The 18,602-nt window shown below is 31.5% G+C and overlaps 4 protein-coding genes across 10 annotated transcripts; 2 read left to right on the forward strand and 2 right to left on the reverse strand.

Moving 5' to 3' along the window:
• Positions 1-223: 223 nt before the first annotated feature.
• LOC136339337 (cytochrome P450 302a1, mitochondrial-like) lies at positions 224-4,062 on the reverse strand. 4 transcript variants are annotated; one of them, XM_066282485.1, is made up of 9 exons: positions 3,659-4,062; positions 2,715-2,799; positions 2,419-2,656; positions 1,967-2,151; positions 1,677-1,881; positions 1,394-1,553; positions 1,087-1,335; positions 825-1,031; positions 224-768 (listed from the first exon to the last, which is right to left on the reverse strand). In XM_066282485.1, exons 1-9 carry the CDS (start codon positions 3,662-3,664, stop codon positions 661-663), a joined length of 1,443 nt encoding a protein of 480 aa, XP_066138582.1. In that variant the 5' UTR covers positions 3,665-4,062; the 3' UTR covers positions 224-660. The 4 variants fall into 4 exon arrangements, with proteins under 4 accessions (XP_066138582.1, XP_066138581.1, XP_066138584.1 ...); XM_066282484.1 differs by lacking the exon at positions 3,659-4,062 and having other exon boundaries at positions 2,715-3,245; XM_066282487.1 differs by lacking the exons at positions 224-768; positions 3,659-4,062 and having other exon boundaries at positions 917-1,043; positions 2,715-3,245.
• Dera (deoxyribose-phosphate aldolase) lies at positions 3,343-5,762 on the forward strand. Of its 3 annotated transcripts, none has more exons than XM_066282500.1 (7): positions 3,343-3,475; positions 3,561-3,617; positions 4,061-4,251; positions 4,777-4,942; positions 5,003-5,232; positions 5,288-5,434; positions 5,488-5,762. In XM_066282500.1, exons 2-7 carry the CDS (start codon positions 3,578-3,580, stop codon positions 5,692-5,694), a joined length of 981 nt encoding a protein of 326 aa, XP_066138597.1. In that variant the 5' UTR covers positions 3,343-3,475; positions 3,561-3,577; the 3' UTR covers positions 5,695-5,762. The 3 variants fall into 3 exon arrangements, with proteins under 3 accessions (XP_066138597.1, XP_066138596.1, XP_066138598.1); XM_066282499.1 differs by having other exon boundaries at positions 3,353-3,475; positions 3,538-3,617; XM_066282501.1 differs by having other exon boundaries at positions 3,358-3,502.
• Positions 5,763-8,254: 2,492 nt separating this feature from the next.
• Positions 8,255-13,933, forward strand: LOC136339102 (uncharacterized). The gene is made up of 3 exons (XM_066282082.1): positions 8,255-8,416; positions 10,990-11,918; positions 13,231-13,933. The coding sequence occupies exons 1-3, from the start codon at positions 8,396-8,398 to the stop codon at positions 13,406-13,408; spliced, it is 1,128 nt and encodes a 375-aa protein (XP_066138179.1). The 5' UTR covers positions 8,255-8,395; the 3' UTR covers positions 13,409-13,933.
• A 256-nt stretch (positions 13,934-14,189) lies between these two features.
• Tsr1 (Tsr1 ribosome assembly factor) lies at positions 14,190-18,600 on the reverse strand. 2 transcript variants are annotated; one of them, XM_066282073.1, is made up of 13 exons: positions 18,354-18,600; positions 18,032-18,302; positions 17,792-17,978; positions 17,482-17,737; positions 17,272-17,416; positions 16,904-17,075; positions 16,621-16,831; positions 16,197-16,374; positions 16,009-16,132; positions 15,645-15,905; positions 15,414-15,594; positions 15,221-15,355; positions 14,190-14,404 (listed from the first exon to the last, which is right to left on the reverse strand). In XM_066282073.1, exons 1-13 carry the CDS (start codon positions 18,463-18,465, stop codon positions 14,259-14,261), a joined length of 2,379 nt encoding a protein of 792 aa, XP_066138170.1. In that variant the 5' UTR covers positions 18,466-18,600; the 3' UTR covers positions 14,190-14,258. The 2 variants fall into 2 exon arrangements, with proteins under 2 accessions (XP_066138170.1, XP_066138171.1); XM_066282074.1 differs by lacking the exons at positions 14,190-14,404; positions 15,221-15,355 and having other exon boundaries at positions 15,438-15,572.
• Positions 18,601-18,602: the final 2 nt, after the last annotated feature.

Raw genomic sequence — 18,602 nt, forward strand, 5'->3', positions numbered from 1 at the left:
TGTAACATAAGTATAACGCTGTTTTATAATTTAATAAATACTTGCTAGTTAAGCATGCATAAAATCAGTGCCTGTGTTATTGGACGAGTAATAATGAAGGCTAACACGACGATTGAAAAGCTTGCGTCGAGAGCAAAACGGACGACACAGTTATCCCCAGGAGATGATGCTCATTATATGTAAATGCAATGGTAAACTTTGTCTACGGCTAAATATCAGCAAATAACCAAAGAAGTCATTGTTATTTATTTTATAATTTTAAAGGCGGATTCAGTGAAAAATACTCTATACATATTGGTATATTTTGGTTTCACTAATGTGAATGAACGGATTCGACTTAATAATATCCTTACACATACATTTTCTCTTAATCGATTATTATTAATATAAAACCATGGTAAAAATTTTACTAAGTTTAAAATACTATTAAGATCTTTAAAATTTTTAATGAATACTCAACAAGACCGAATAGAACCGTCATAATAACCTATTTTCTATACATATAAGTTTATATATGTGTTTACTGAGATTCAAACTGAATTACAATGTATTTAAATTTGAACACAAAGTATGTGTAAATTCTTCAAAATAATTCCTAGTAGGTAGGTAGTAGGTATTCAATCCAATAGTAAAAACATATTACCTACACATTAATCTGTTTTACCTGGGATCTAACTTCAACAAGATAGGGCCATCCGGCGAATTAATCAGTAACGATTTTGAATCTAATATAGACCCACTCCATTCTATTTTATAATTCCTTATGAGCTGAAAATTAAAAACAGGTTATATGTTAAATGCACAAATAAGCCAAAGCCACTCACTTTTAACAATAAAATTAAAATGTTTTGCTCAGCTAAATGTCTTGCTATACAGGTCCTTGGCCCGTATCCGAACGGAATTAAAAGAAAAGGGTGTGACTTTTGATATAAAGGATGATTTTTCAACCATCTTTCAGGTTTAAATTCATGTGAAGATGGAAAATATTTGTCCAATCTGCAAGAAATTTGGTTTTGGCTCACGACAACAGTCTACAATATTTACTAAACTTTAAAAATAATCAAACAAAACAGCATATTAGCATACATCTTGGGGAACTTCATAACCCGAAAATACAGCAGTTTCATCTAGCACTCTGCCAATTCCTACAGATATTGGCCTTAGTCTAAACAACTCTTTTAAAGTGGCTTTTGCATAATAAGCATCGTTCAATACTTGTTCCGTTACAGGACTATTTTTATTGGGCAAAAGTTTATGAGCTTCTTTATATAACTCCATTTGTACCCCTGGTTCCTTACCAATGTGGTACAGCAAAAAGCTGGTTGAGTAAGTGGCCTGAAAGTTATTAAATTATCATTGTTTTATATATGTAACTTTAAAAGCGTTAACTTACAGTATCAATACCGGCAAGAAGAAAGTCACAGATCATGCCAATAATATCCTTGAAATCCAAATCAGGGCAAGACAAATATTGTTCAAGCAATGTCAGATCTTTGTTAATGTTTCTTTCTGAGAACAAGGACATTTTTAATGAGAGAAGATCAATGGCAACACTAAAAATTAGGTGTAGAATATAGTTGAATAATTAAATTTTTATTAAGCACATAAAATGTTTATAAAACCAAGAACACATTTATCATTATATTAGATGAGTTGCTGATTATTAATAATCTTACTCTTCCATATACAGTTGGGCATTTTTCAGTTTTTTATACAGGAAAGTATCGAACTTCCTCCACAATTGAGGACCATTGTCTAGTTTTAATATAATTGAGTTGGTGTCATATGCAGATTTAATCAACCTAGAGGTTCTAGAGTTCTTATTTAGCTCCTCTTTTGAAAAGCTGTTTAATCTCAAGTCTAGAACAGCATCTCCAGTTACTAAAAAATTATTTGTTTTATTTTAAGAATTAACTTAATTTCATTTTAATATAACCCCATATCTTTACTTTTATGAGATACATACATTCTAAGAATAGCCTGCTTAACTCTGGTAAATAATCTACATTCGTTTTTTTCCTCACACATTTCACTCTCTCTAACCATTCGCTAGTTATGCTATTGGATCCTCTTAATAACTTTTTTACTGCCACTGGGCCACTGAGACCTTTTTGAAATATTTTGCGCAATCTAAACCAGTCTGGTCCATTTCTAAAAAGTGTATGGTCGTAAATAAGGGGAATTTCATATATAAGGTAGTTCAATGAGCAGTAGTTGTGACATCTCTTATCTTACAAATCATAAAAGACACAACTAACAACTTACATGGTCAGTTAAATGAGACCAAATGCTGTCAGATTTGATGACAAATGTGCCATGTATTGAAAATCAAGTTGTTTCTGTCTGCTAATAGCTGAGATTACAATTAGAAATGACAGTTATTTTTAGAGCTCAGCTCAATAAGATATTAATACTTACATTGGGAGCAAGCCTCCAGTGTTATAAATGTAAGGTCTATCTAATCTAAATTTTTGCAGTGCTAAATGGCTCCTCCTTTGAGGGTATTTTCCTTCACATCGGAACATCATTTCCATATCATTAGGATCAAAAAGCCAGATGACATTGACTCCAGGCACAATTTCTTCCCTTACAACAGGACCATGCTTTTGATATTTTTTAAGGCCATTGTGGTGAAGTTCACTGAATTTAAATTTACCTAAATTATGAGTTAAAACCATGACATATACAACCTTAATTGAAAGAAATTCACTTACCGATAAGTGGCAAGTAATGGTGTAAAGTACCAATAAAGGGCATTGACTTTGGACCAGGAATCTCCTTAAACGTCTTTAAATATCTCTGAATAGTGATTAACACCCATTTTCGTTTATTTAAAACAGTCATATTAGAGGAAAATTAAATACTTAGTATCACTGAGGAACTGAAGGAGATTTTATCGCCCGAGTGAAGAATACTGCTCAGTTTGAGGTAATGTTTGCTTAATCGTAACGATTTTGAATTAGGTTTATTTAAATTAGATGTATTGAGGAACTGTATTCAATAGACAACAGACAGAAGACCACAATAAATTTGGTATTTTAAAAATCTTGAATGTTCAACTATAGAAGTTTTAACATAATTTTACATATTTCTAGTGTATTAGATGTTCAGTTTTACGCTATTGCCTTTTAATTACTGAATTTCCGTTTTAATAATTTACTGATTAAACAATTAAACTAACGTTTGTCAATAACTATGTAACGATACCATTTCTAGGGAGTGGTAATTAAGTCAGACTAAAATAAAGACGTTTTTATTTGATAGCTTTAATTTTCCCGCCGTTCTTCATTATCTACTCGAATCAGGATTCATATTTATTATTTTAATTCTTTACATAGTCGACATAAGAAGGTGACAATTTACTTATAGCTTTTTTTTTGTCTAAAATGTGTTGTAAAATAAGCTAAATAGTATATTTTCAAATTGAGTCAGTCTTCTAATCATATAATAGTTTCTTGTGTTAAATATTCAGCTAGTAAGTCCGCCTTTAATTCAAATGAATGTATTATTTTATTTATTACAAATACACTTTGCTAGGATAACTAATTGTTACTTTTAAGGAAATTTTCAAGACCCCATGATGAAAGGAATAGAAAGAAATCCAGGATGTGAATTAGGTAGGTAATATAAAGTTTTTTTGCAAAGTTGGATCACTTACCAGCATAAGCTACAGTAACCTCACATTGCCCAAAAGTAAATTGCTATTCTATTCCTGTGGTGATTGAATAAACCCTAGTGATTATCAAAAAAAAAATTATACATATATATAGTTTTTTAACTAACCTAATCCCTTGCATGAGTATTTAATAACTATTAAGCTAGATTTATAGCTCTGCTATTGTTAATCTTAAGCGGTATCAATAAAATTTTGCATTAGCAATAATATTGACAATAATTTTCAATGGTTTATGAATGGCAACAAAATATTGGTTACAGTTATTTTTCCTCCTTATATTTCTTGGATTTTGTTGTTACATCTTATAGCTTGCATTAATCAAATCATAAATTCAACTTTTTATACGCATAAATTGTCACCTTTTACAGAATTCTATGGTTTTAGACTTGGGCTGGTTAAACAATGTAAATATGAATCTAACAGCTATAAATGAATTAGCTAAAAAACTAGCTGTATCAAAAGAGCTAAAAGGTGAATATCGCACTGCTTGGATTTTAAAGGCTGTCACTTGTATTGATCTAACTACATTGGCTGGAGATGACACTTGTAGTAACGTTTCTAGGCTGTGTTTTAAAGTAGGTTACTAGCTTAAGTAATAATTAATTGAGACTTCTAAGAATTTGAGAGGTTTATACGGGGGATCATATTATATACAGGGTGCTAGAAACTCAGAGGAATGTATAAGGATCCTCTATATTGTGAGATAAGAATGATGTGTTGGATTAAATTAACACAATCTAATGGTAATTTAAAATCTGCTTTAAGATTACAAAAAAAATTGGAATAGCTCTGAAAATTCTATAAAAACGTGAATGTTTAAATTTTTTTCTTTTTTAAAGATTATAAGAACTATTTATTTTATGAAAATGAAACTAGGACACTTTTATAATGAATTTAAATATGGTGCAAAATGGATGCTAATGGCTAAAGGTTTATGGAAAACTTCAGATAATCAACTTCAAATTTTGCAGGCAGTAAATTTATTATTTTATCAGCATTGTCTCAGAATTTTTGTGTCAAATCTATTAAAGGATGCGTGCAATCAGTTTTTAAAATTTGGAGTTATCTAGTTTTTTTAGCATTAACTCTCATTAAAATAGGCCACAAAACCGATAGCTGAAGATTTACTCCCAAGATTTGGATTTCAATATGATGAAAATTGTCCCATTCGAACTGCAGCAGTATGTGTGTATCCTTCCAGAGTTGAGGATGCAGTGCAGACTTTAAAAAAACTAGGCTACTATGATAAAATCAGTGTGGCATCAGGTACTACTTATGCTTCATAGACACAAAAGTATTACAATAGATTAATTTTTAAAAATATAGTTGCAACTGGTTTTCCTTGCGGGCAATCACCCTTAAAAACTCGTTTAGAAGAAATCAAATATGCAGTGGAGAAAGGAGCAACAGAAATAGATATTGTAATCAATCGGACTTTAGTTTTAACCGGGCAGTGGGAAGAGCTCTACAGGGAAATTCAGCAAATGAAAGAAGCGTGCTGTACTGCCCATTTAAAATCGATTTTAGCCGCAGGTGAACTGGGTACACTCAATAATGTAATAGAAAAAAAACCCAAATAAATACCTTTATGATAAATTTTGTACTCCGAAGGTGTACAAAGCGTCCCTAGTATCTATGATGGCTGGCTCAGATTTTATTAAGACTTCCACCGGAAAAGAAGCAGTAAATGCCACTCTTCAATTTGGGATTGTCATGTCAAGGGCCATTAAAGAGTACCATCAAAAAATGGGTTATAAGGTTGCAATATTGTGTTACTTAATTACGTTAGTTTTGTTAATAATGTTTCTTAGGTGGGTTTAAAGCCCGCTGGAGGTGTAAGAAACACCAAGGATGCCTTATCTTGGTTGATACTAGTCAAAAAATTGCTTGGCGATGATTGGCTGACTCCCGATTTGTTCAGAATTGGAGCGTCTGATCTTTTGAGTGATTTAGAGCATAACTTATATGAATTTTCAACCAAGAAATATCCAGCTTCTTATGAATTTTCTATGGGATGAAATGAACGTTTATAACTGTATTTACATGTGATATAAAGAAATAAAAGATCGTATTATACGTAAAGAAATATTACTGTTTTTGTTTGCGTCTATAACCTCTAATATTATTCAAATTAAGCAAATTAGTCAAAACTTGCATTTAATTATTTACAATTTAAAATGTTTGCTATCAAAAAGAGCTTTAGCACTAATTCTTTACGTAATCTTCATCAAATTGAAAATCCGATTTCATGGTCAATTAAACAAATCTTGGTGAAGAAGTTGAAAAAGCAATAAGCAATATTGGCATGCTAAAACCCAATTTTTACGTTTTTACTCTTTTACAGAATTGATTTGAGTCAAAATAATTTTTGGTTTTTATAAATGAATGGTTATTGCTAAATCTGAATTCAGGTTGAGTACAGTAAATTTACATCAAAAGTGTTTCGAGATTCTCTAAATTTGATCTTCAGTTAAAATTTCATATTTTATTATTAATTTCGATAGAAGTAGTTGATTCGGATTAAATGTGATGCCAACTAGCCGTTTTTATAAAGCTTAAAAGCATCGATATTACAATGTAACTGCATCAATTATAATATTTAATCTTGTATAAAAAATACTAATTGTGACTTTCTTGCAATTAAAAGTATTTTAAAATGCGTTGCAGATCAGTAATATGTATATTGTGGATATATCCAAATACACTTGTCATGTGTATTCATAAATTGTAAGTTGATGCAGTTACAGAATGTAAGACGAGCAAAAATAAATTCATGTAGGTACGTATAGACAATATTATTTATGATCCATTTGCATCTACATGTACACATGTATATTTTTATGCGGTAAGACTGAGAAGCTTGTTAGTTTTTAACATAAAAAAGAAAACACAGAGCTAATTGATCACATTAAGTTTTTTTGTCTCTATGTGGTGTAGGGTGGTGGTTCATAAAAAGTTTTCAAGGATTGCCGTGATCCAGTTTATTAGAAAATATTTATCAATCACTTAATCGAGATTCCATAGGGATTTAGAAATTAGTAAGAGGTACAGTTGGAAGACTAAATCTATCTTCGAGGAAGCCAATAACATAATCTCTCTTGTTCAATTTGGCACATTCGTAAATTACATAAACTCAGGAAATACTTTCAAATTTCTGATTATGTCGAAACAGGTAAGTACCTTTATACTTACACTCATGATCCATTGTTCTGCGCCGTACTTAAATTAGACGGATTAAAGTGAATTTCCTTTATCTAAACAAACCTGCATATCAATGCTTTGCCGACTCATTTAATGGGTTAACGAGACAAGGTCCAAACACTAAACCTGTGGTTAATTGGATTACTAATGTTAATACTGAAGTTTTGAGGCTCAAACCTGGTACTTAGAGCAGACTTAGAGATTATACAACCCCGATAAATATCTTCTGCGAAAAATTATATACTTAATGACACGACTTAATGTTCTAGTATAATTATTTATTTACAAATTACTTATTTTTGTAAAATATAAAACAAGGTCAAGCGGCATTGTGCCTTCAAATCATGATCTTATTAATATAAAGTATAATAATTTCGTCATTATTAGAGGCCACTTATACTGCTTGAAAGTATTTTTCCTAGAAGATCTCAATTTTGTTTCTATTACGATGTTATTTTTTTCACAAAAGTTAAATTACGGTTTATTTACATTGCAGAAGTCGGATTTAAAACATTTTTACCACAGAAGCGAATAAGAACTTACCGATGACAGTTTTTCCTTCGCGGGGCAATTTTAGTAAAATTACTTAAACCTCAAAAAAATATTACTGTTTGTGGATTAGCTTTGGACAGGAGTTCCCAATAATGGACAAGAAAGTTGGTATTTATCCAATGAAATTAAACCACATCGAAGCATTTTGTTGGTAATAAGTGCTCTTAATGACGACTGGCCAACTCATTGCACAACTGCGTAATAATTGTCAATTAAAACAAAAATGTCAGACAATTTGATAGTTAATATCTATATGAACATGTAAGAAAATGTGCAATTTACGGAATACAAGTTGGTTTTTTTATTTGAGTTTAAGGCCATTTTTTTCGAGATATCCAATCACGGCATCGATAAAAACACATTTTTTTTTTATCATGAAACAATAAAGCTAATTGTTAATCATTGTCGTTAAATTCATATGACCAGTTTACATCTCTTTACTACGTCAAATTGGTCGTTTCTTAAAAGAGGGAAGCAACGTTTCGTGTACTGAAATTTTTTTAAATTATAAATTTTAGGGTTTCAGTATGTAGTGAATCCGCATTACACTCGTTAACTTGAAATTGTGCAAAATGGGGCGAGACTCCAACTCCAAGTTAATTGTTAAAACACATTTTATTAAAAAAAAATTGGTAAATCTATGTCTGTATAAATTAACAAACCTATGAATTATCCTTAACGTACATAGGTATATGAATTTTGATATTTTATAACTGCAGATGGATATGACAAACTTAATTTCACACGATGTTGAGTAAAACAATAAGCTATATAATATCCCAGCCACGCACTTGTAAGATACACGGACTTACTTCAGTTCTGTCTGTACCAAGGAAAGCCGAAGGAGAAATGGTAACGAAATCTATTTAAGCAAGCGTACAACAAATAATGTGTTATTGTTGTATTCTACCAGTGGAGAAGTTTTAGCGAATAAGTTTCCAATAGTTTCTTGCGGTGCTGATCAAAATGAGTTTACCATTTGTACTGGTGAGTGAATGGATTTTTTCGTCTAGTTTAGAAGTGAATTTATGGTTGTTAAGTGCGTAATGGATTTAAAGACACGGATTTAAATTTTAACGACTGAGAGACCATTGATTACTTTTGATGAGCGTACGAAACTAATGGAAATCTGAACATTCTACTTTCTACAAAAATTTTCAGGAATTTATTTTGTCGATAAATTTGTCAACAACTGAATAATTATGCCCTAATTCATTGCATTAAATTGAACCAAGCAAAAACTAAATTATTTCATAATCGACTTTTAAATTTCTTGGCATACATTATGACAAAAAGTGTTTTGTGAAATCAACTTGAAAATTGGGGTTACTTGAAATAGTAAGCATAAAGGCGAATTACACTATGCTTAAACCTAAAGTAACAGCCGCAGGTTTACCAAAAATACATTTAAAATTCTTATCCTTCCGGGTAATAATTCAGAAAAAAATTAATGAATTAAGAAGTTTGTCGCGGTATAGGTACCATACCACTATTGTTCCTTGTATAAATATAATATTTAAAAAAGGTTTGAATGCCTTTTTGGATTGAATTCAAAAAGCTCAATTATAATTACTTTAACCGATTTAACACTTTGCAAATTGCCTAAAGTAAACACAATTCACATAATATCGCCGGTTACTAATTAAAAATTCTTTACACTTGTAGATTTCCTGAATGCTATATCATGTGCACCAAGCGTGAATGAAAAAAATACATCAGAGAAACTGTTCCTAGGAATTAAGTTAAATGAGGGGTGTAGATGTATGTGTAATATGTTATGTAATAAAGAGGGAATATTTCTAGCAAAAAAAAATGGAATACGTGTTAGAAAGTTAGACCTATCGGGATAAACTCAGAATTTGTTACAACTTGGTTTTTAAGAATGCTCTTTAAGACATCGTAAAAGAAAAACCATAAAAACTATCAAATATGTTGAGGAGTTTAATGAGTTTTTAGCTCATAAAATAACACTTACATGGCGAGAAAAACAATTAGTAATAAATCCGACTCGATAATTAAATATGTATTTTTCGAATCATTTGAAGTAATTTTGAGCGCAACATAAATTATAAATATACAACGTGCATATCAGTAAGATGATCTTAGACATGAAGTATTTAGTATTTTCATTTAAATTTTACCAATCATGTGACGGTTGTTTACACAAAATTCCTCCTATGAGACAAACAAAACTGTTCTACAAAATCGGGATATAAAATCTACTGAGTTATATTAATTCCCCTTCTTAACTCGCGAGTTTTTAAAATAGAAAAAAATCATTAACCTCTGATGCATTTAATTACATTATTTTCTACTCCCAAATATTTGTCGAATCAATCTGTTTATCCATATCTTACGTCCACAGAAATAGCAAAACTCTTATAACAATAATGTAACAATGCGGCTCGTTTAGTGCAAGCGATGATACGTCTAATTATCGTCAACATTTTCCTTTCACTTGAGATTGAATATCGAATTTGTTTATTGTTTAGCAGTGAACTTGAAGATAAAAGAAACGTCCACAGTGTGGCATTCAATCATTTTGATCTGCTTTCTCTTCATATTGTTATAAATTACGTCAAAAACTACGTTCGTCGTTATTTTTTGACCGAACAGTGGTCTGGTTTCTCTTTTAGGAATTCTTTATTTTTACAAGTGGAAGGCTGTTCGCTTAAAAGTACCTAATTAAGATGTAATTGTATTTTTTACTGTCTTCTTTAAATTTTTTATTGTCTTAATGTAAAAATATTTTTTGTGGGCGGGTTTTTTTAAGTTTATTGACTTTCACATGGAATTTCTAAAAATTTCAAAAAGTCATCCATAAACATGCAAAAGATACGTTATCTTTAACATTTAATTTTGAAATGAATGCGTACGTCTATTAATTTAGTAAACATATAAATTTAAACGTGTGTAATTAAATAATATTATAGATAGCTAATTTTGTTCACCGTGTCACTCTAGGCAGCTGGCATGTGAAAGTACATATTATATTACCAATACCTCCTAAATGACCCCTTTTTAGCAATAAGTTAGAAGCAATTTCCTTCTTAATGTTATTATTGAATGTGTTTTATAACGACTGAATAATAACGTTAAAACGAAAGTAAATTCAAAAATGTAATGCACTTTACATTATTGTATCATCATTAGTATTCCATTTTGGTTTTATCGATATCTGCGCAGTATTTAACATGCCCGTTTTCCAACGATGAATTAATTACCAATTCTCAAATTGGACGAAAACAATGTTGCGTAGGTGTCTATGGATATCTCAAGCAAAATCGTTTCCTTTGTACCTGTAATTTGCTGCATTAATGCATTATTCATGCATTAATAACGTTAAAACGACCTTCCATTTGGAGACCAAGTTTTCCTGCAATGATTAATCATTCCTTGCGTTATCGCCGATAGCTATAGATCCGCAAATGTGTTTTTACATCAGGTGCGCCGGAATGCGTCCTTTTAAGCGCATTACAATGCATAAAACTCTTATTGAATTTATCTATTCTTTATCCTTGCACTTTTAGAAAAAGGATTAAAATTAATGCTATTTTCAGATATGTACGGTGGCCTTAGCAACGCTTGCCTTATCAGCATCAGTTTCTCAGGCCAAAACTGCAACCGACACTGCCGTCGAAACATTCGACTCGGCTTTAGTGCGTAGCCTGCCCGAACAGTTACCAATGACCATTCAGCTGCCAAAAGAAGAGACCTCACTGCCATTTTATCAAGGGCAGCCGCCTCCGTACTTGAGCGCCTCGCAAATATTACCAAATTACTATCAAGTGCCAGTACCTTCAGAATTCCTTATTGCACCCACAGAAGGTTCCTGGAACCCATACAACGATCCCACTTTGTACTACGAGCTGCCGGCGTCTATAACCAAGGAAGTTCTTCCTACAAACCAATTTCCAAAGAAGTTCAATAAAGATATCCACCTGAAGGGCAAGCCCATATCGACTGTGCCGAAACAAGAAATTACTTTGGAGCCCATTGACGAATCACAATACATCCAGAAAAATAAAGAGTTATATAAGACCATGCAGCAACTGAATAAGAAAGAAAACCAGAGGAATGTTGAAAAGAAAAAGGTACCTAATTATAATCATAATTTAAAGATGCAGGTTAAACAAGCCAGCGAGGCTTTATTGACGAACACTAAATCTCGGCAGACAAAACCGAAAAGTTCAACTTCGCGTAAAAATTTTCCAAAACCGACTACTTTGCGCTCTATTCAAAATCAAAGACCTCACATTGGAACTCACGTTTCAAGAAATATTGACTCGACTGCAGAACAAACTGTCGACACCAATTATGAACATGACACGAATAAATACACAAAAGGACTTTCACCTCAAATTACTGACTCACTGGGAGTTCAAAGCAAGCAAGGTTCAAGAGGGAATGGAAATGACAGGGTGTTGTTTCACATGGTGGGACAAGACGGCCCGATGAGCTACAAATGGGGATATGACACTGGCAGAGGGTAATTTTGGTTCTAGTTTCATTTATTTTCAGTGTACATACATATATGCATCATATTCATTGTATTTCAATGTACATACACATATAAAATTGAAAAAAAAACTACATGATTATAATCAGAATCAAAAATCCTTTCAAATGAAGTGTCATTCGACCTATAGTGTCATTTGACATTTTAAAGTTGAATGCATCACCGCAAAGGGGATTGTTTTAGTGAATCTACATTTAACACTAAAACGTGCCCCCTTTGAAAGCAAAGTTGAAGAGTGCCGACAATTTTTAATATTTTGATCGCAGTTCAAAATAAGCTGGGTGCAAAAATTTCAATGGTACACCCTGTATAAAGTAACAGAATCAGACCGTTCGCACATAATGTTTACTGTTTTGGCACCTGTATCAAGTATTATCACATTACGATTAGTCAAAACTACACTGATCGTTTTATCAGACAACGGCTGTTCGTTACAGTTCAAAAGGTTTTTTTGAAACATAGTTCTTGATAATTTAGCAGGTAAGCTTGATGTGTCTAATATTAGACATAGAATTATTACATTTTTCGTAATACAGAGTAAATTCAGAAAAATACCAATACATGTTTACTGATTTAGTTTCTTAAGTACTCCAGTCTAATATGTACTTTTTATCACAATAATACCTAGTCATTTTCGATATTAAATGTTTCAATATCTGAGCCATCTCAATAATTTGTATTTGCCGTGCAACTTTGCTTTTAATCACAATTTAATCTCCCTCTATATAAACTTCCTACCAAACCCATTCAATAAGTATATAAATTATGAAGTAAATTAATAATCATAACTTTAAGGTTTTTTTTTTTGTTTTAACCATAACCTAAAACGTTTATAATTGCAGTTATGTTTGTGAATATTAACGCTTAAAGTCACTTAGAAGTAACAATTATGGTCGACTGAATTTAAACAAATGAAGATTTCCTACGGAATTTTGTTCCACTACTGTAGAGAACTTATCTTTTTTCAAAGGTAAAACGTATGGGCCCACATCAAGATCTATTTCCAGTTATTTGACTCACCAAACCATTTCAAATTTATAATAGACACCTATTAGTGGAACATAACATAATGTTAATTGTTACAATTTACCTCCTACAATTCTAAATTTATCGATAATATTGTCCTAATTAAAAATGCAACACTACTCGGGTATAAACTTTAAATTTGCTATCAGTCTAATAAAACAAGAAGGAAATATTTATATTCTTCACATGTAAACAAACTTTTTTTCGTATAACGTCATGCACAATTTTTTATGACATTTTTTTAATTTCATTTTAGCCCCAACAGGCAATTCAGGTTTGAAGAGCGAGATAGAGAGGGTGTAGTGAAAGGTCAATACGGCTATTACGATACAAAAGGAAAATTTCGAATGATGAACTACTTTGCACATCCTGAAACCGGCTTTCGCATGGAACCTGCACCCGAGAGCGATATTGACGAATCTTCCGAAGATTAGAAACCGCACAAAAAAGGTGCAACTTAGAAAAACGATTTGCGAATTTATATGAAATTTCGAAGCCTCCATGAAAGATACGTTATAAATTTAAAATAGATGTAACTAGGTACACGCTATTTTTGAAAAGAAAAAAACAAAGACTTGCGATGAAAGTTTATAGCGAAAAGGTAGATTCATATTTAATGCTATTTCTAAGAGTTTCGCTCATGTAATGTTTAGGTTATTTATTAAACAAATTTTATAAGTTCATACGATTTGTCACTATCTGTCTCTGATTGTGTATGGATGAACGAATGTGTTGTAAATATTCTTTTATAAACAAAATGTGGTTTTAAAGCGAAACAGGCTTTAGATAAAAATGTATCCTATTATTATACCTTGGGATGTTACCGATGGCTACTTTTCTAATAACTGTTAACATATAAAAAAATATGATTAAGGGATCATTGTGCAAGGTTTATCAAAACTAATGTTTTAATTACTATATTTTGTTATCAACATTCAATACATTTTTTTATTTTTTGATAGTGCGCTTTATTTTAATCTCCGTGCAAAAAATAGCATGTTCCATCATCAAATAAACAGAAGTTCATCACATGGATGATTCTAAAATCTATATACCGAGATGTAAGTAACAGATGACTTGAGCAAAAATATTGTCATTTACTCCCAGCGATCAATTAGCCTAAACCATTTCACGTAAAACGCACTTTGATACAAAATTGTCATTTCATATATCGGAATTCTAAGATAACTGATAATATTTTATATATGCATAACGTACTTTTCCATTAAGGTTTATTTTATAAAATCAATATATAACAAATGTCTCATTTAACTGCAGATATATTCAAGTCTCCATTTCACTATTTGCACAGCTTATCATTAAACCTTCGTAGGTCCATTTGGGAAATACGCGTTTATACAGATTTAAAAGTACAGTGTCCTGGGACTTTAATTGACCGTCGAATATGCATTTCATGTGTCCATGTGTACCTGAAAAATAAAAATATATGTAGGTACTTGTTTCAATCTTTATTAACATAAACTATAAGCAAAAATGCAAGATTTTAAATTTATTAATTATTACGTGTATTTAAGAAGAAAAGTAACTTGATATATTTTGTAAAAAAGTGGTTTCCAATAAAAGCGACAAATTTAAAATGTATGAGATGAGGAATTAAGAGAGGTGGCCGATTGTACCTCGAAAAATGTCAGAAGAAAAATATTGAAAGCATTAGTTGTTGGTTAATAAAGGATATTTTAAATTTCAAGCATCATGTCTTGAGTCAAAAAATGAAAAATACAATTAAAGATTTGATTGCAAGGTTTCAAAAAAGAACTACTGAGCTTCTTTTTGATGGAAAATTTTTTTCTTCTCTTCAAAATAATAGATAAGTGGATATTCATATACAAATTTCCAACTTTTTTGAGAAAAAATGCTATTATTACACGGTCAATGCATATCAATGATATGTGAATGGCAAAGAGTGAAGATTAGTCGCTGATTTCTTATTTAATCCATTGATCACCTATTTGATGTTAACAATTGAATTTAGTATATAAACTAACTTAAACCAGTCGGGTGCACCAACGTTTTATGCTGCTTGGCATTTCAAAACTCTATAAAATAAACGCTTTTTGTTAAGTTGACTTTCAAGCCCTCTTGTACAAGAAAAAGTATTTTTACCTGAGAAATTTGTGGTACTTTTTTGTTCATGTCTATAAAAAAATAATTAAAAAAATCGTTGCCTTGAGAATACATAGTAATACGGCGCAAATTGTAGATACATTTAATAGATATCTACTTACCTAACGCTTCTTTGATATGTCCAATCCGACCCATTTTTGTGCGGAGCTTGCAAGGTTTAAAATATAAAATGTCCTCTCTATTAAAAAACATAAATCGAATCACTGCAGACCTCTTGTAAATCTTCAATGGATGACCTAAAAACATGAATCCAACCAATTAATTAATAATAATCATATTGAGAAACACACATACCTGAGAGCACAATTCTTTTTATTATAAGCCTGTCCGGATTGCAAGACATCAAACTTCCAGTTGCGACTAAAACTAACGTACCCAATATTTCTTTATAACATAATACCGGTGCAGGAGGAAAAGTAATTGGTGCGTAAAATGTGGCAACGGCTACAGAGCCTGGTTGAAAAAATCGTTCAAACTAAACCAAAATTCGTTGAAATTAATTATAAACATTTATTAGAATTGTACCTTATGTTTTTGCCCGTTCGTATGTTCACTAAATATGGGGTTGACAATAAAACGTCTAAAGCCACATTGGAATATTAATCTTTCTTTAGATTTTATAGCCAATCCGTGATTTTGTGTGCGTTTTAAAACCACATTCATGATGGACATTTTATGCTCATGGGGATAAAGGCCTATAATTACTATGGGAGACTTAGTTCTTTCAAATGTAGACCACATAAGTTGAGACACATTTTTAATGTGAATCGTTATGTACAATCCAGGCTGTAAAGGGATATATGTATTACAATGATCAAAAGTTTGCCATAAAATGGAGTGCTGTGAATTCTGTTATAGGCAAAAAAACAGGAACTAAGAAATAACTAACCATAACTCCACTTTTAGTTTCTTCTTCCTTCAAGACTCTCTTTCTAGATCTGTTAAAATTCTGAAATTGGAATATTCTAGCATAATTACTTGGAAGATTTTCCTTTGGGTCCCAAGGAGAAGTTCTAAAATACAGTAATTTTTTCAGATGTCTGTCAAACCTATAAAGCCAATATTGGTAGCTATTACCTGAAGCTTTCCAATCCTCGGTACTTCAGAAATCTTTCTCTTACAGGAATATTGGCGGGAGTGTCAATTTCATCAGGAAACATCATGTCAGATTTCGACTCTTTTATTTTATTTAATTCGTCTTTTTCCGCATTCAAATCCATTTCTTGGTCATATTTATCGTCATTAATGGCTAATTCTAGACAGATTTAACCTCTTAGAAAATATGTATATGAGTAGTGATTTTATGAGAAAAGCAAATAAATAACGGAAATCATTACATACTCTTATGTTGATGAAAGTCTCGAAGGCTCAACGATCCAATGTTAAATATATATTCATGAAAAGTTTTAACGTTGACACGCATCATTTTATTTGCACGTGATAAAATCACATTATCGTACGTTGGTGTGAAAACAATTAAAATTGTAACATTTGTAATTACCTGATTCCTCCGCAACGGTTTCTAAATCTTGATCTCCATCTTCAGCATTTGAATAACACGAACTTTCATCTGACCTCGCATCCATAAACTCATCATCGTGGCTTTGATCACCATCACTAAATGCATCTTCCTGAAATCCTACGTCATCATCGGGAATCCACGCAGCTTGATAATCTGACCAGCCTTTTGGAACTGTTTTTGCTTTCCTCAACTAAAGTTATGAATTTTTCAATACTTTAGATGATCAACAGCATTATTTAGCAGCTCAAAGTAACAGGTTTACCTGTAGGTCTTTTTCTGCCATCTCATAGTCTTCGTTTGTAGGCCATGTTTGCTCAGCGTCCATTAGATCTACTGCATTCTCAGAATCCAAAGATTCTTGCTTAGAAGGATCACATTGCTCTAATACTTTTATTGTGATATTTTCATCATGCAGTGATGTAGAATCTTTCTTTCTATATATTGTTAACAAGAAAAAGAGAAACAAATTAATATCCACCTCTTCCCTAATTTTGTATAATAAATTTAATTAAAATTCTTTCATAAGTTAATATTTAATATTCTGATATACAAAATTAATCTTTGAACAAATTGGCAAACTTTCAAATAAATCCACAATATATTCAGGAAGTGTTTGCCATAAATACTTACCTAGTTTTATCAACCTTGTTAGGATCAGACACAGCATCAATTTGCAACATCTGAAAATCTCCCAATCCAGGAATATGAACCAACTGATTTACAGATAACACTGAACCTCTAAGGTAACCAGTAACTTTTAATGTTCCCATGGGTCCTAAGTTTTATTTATTAAAAAGATTTAGTTGAAAACTTGTTTTAAATTAATGAAAACTACTAAACCTTTAATATCTGGAACATATTCTACCTCCTCCCCATATATATATGGACGTTTGTCTCTATAGAAAACATGCTTCCTTTTTTGATTACCAATTCTCCTTAAAATATTTATAGCATCTGCATTTTTATCTAAAACCATAAGTTTTTCATCTGGCAACCATTGATTGACTATTTTTTGAACATTTTGTTTAAATTCGTTGCGCTTTTTTGGAGTTATGCTGTCAAGATCTGTGAGAATCACTACTGGAGTCGGCAAACCCTAATTGAAATATTTCATTAATAACAAGGAAACAATTATTCAAATAAAGACCACCTGTGCCAAACACGACATTAACAATTTGTTTCCCCATTTATCAACAATTTCTTCAATATATTCAGCTCCATTAACTGAAGACAACAAAAATACAACAACATCTGACACTTTTAATGAATCCAAGACATCTAATTCATTGTCGTTTGCAGGGACAATTAATGAGAACCTCTTTTTAAATCTCGGCACGCTGAAATTATTTTCTCAATAAACAAAACTAACCCTTCCGATGAAAAAAAAAACCAAATATGTGTTACTCCTGCAGATGTTCTCCTTACTACTGCCTCATCATCACACTGAGTCAATATGGAGATGGTAGAAGTAGAATCAAAATCCTTGTTTAATGGAATCACAGAGACCAAAAAAGGGGCAAAATCAAGCCCACCCAATGAGCGTTTTTTTGCCAAAACTTCGTCCTTTTTTTTCTGGCGAATCTGTGCTGATTGATGACGTCTCTGATCCCGGTTTAATTCTCGTTTATTTGTTTTTGAAATCTTTTTAACTGACACTTTCCCTAAGATTAAATGAAAATGAAGAGGTTAACATAAATTAAACTAAAACTTACCTTTCGCGGCTATACTAATAGAGCTCTTGGATCTATGCCTTCCATGTTTGTGTTCCTTATTTGTTTGTTTATATGGTCCAGGTCTGTGCACCTGGGTTTTATTAGATGACATTTTACGAATTTCAAAATGTGAACTACAACTTTGAGTTACGTTAAAATTCTGAATTTTAGAAAAAGCTTTATCCTGATGAAGAAAATAAATAATTTGTTTCTAACCTCAAATTGAGCACGTTTTTTTGACGTTTATTA

Source organism: Euwallacea fornicatus, chromosome 5, assembly GCF_040115645.1.
Source record: "Euwallacea fornicatus isolate EFF26 chromosome 5, ASM4011564v1, whole genome shotgun sequence".
Taxonomy (NCBI): Eukaryota; Metazoa; Arthropoda; class Insecta; order Coleoptera; family Curculionidae; genus Euwallacea; species Euwallacea fornicatus.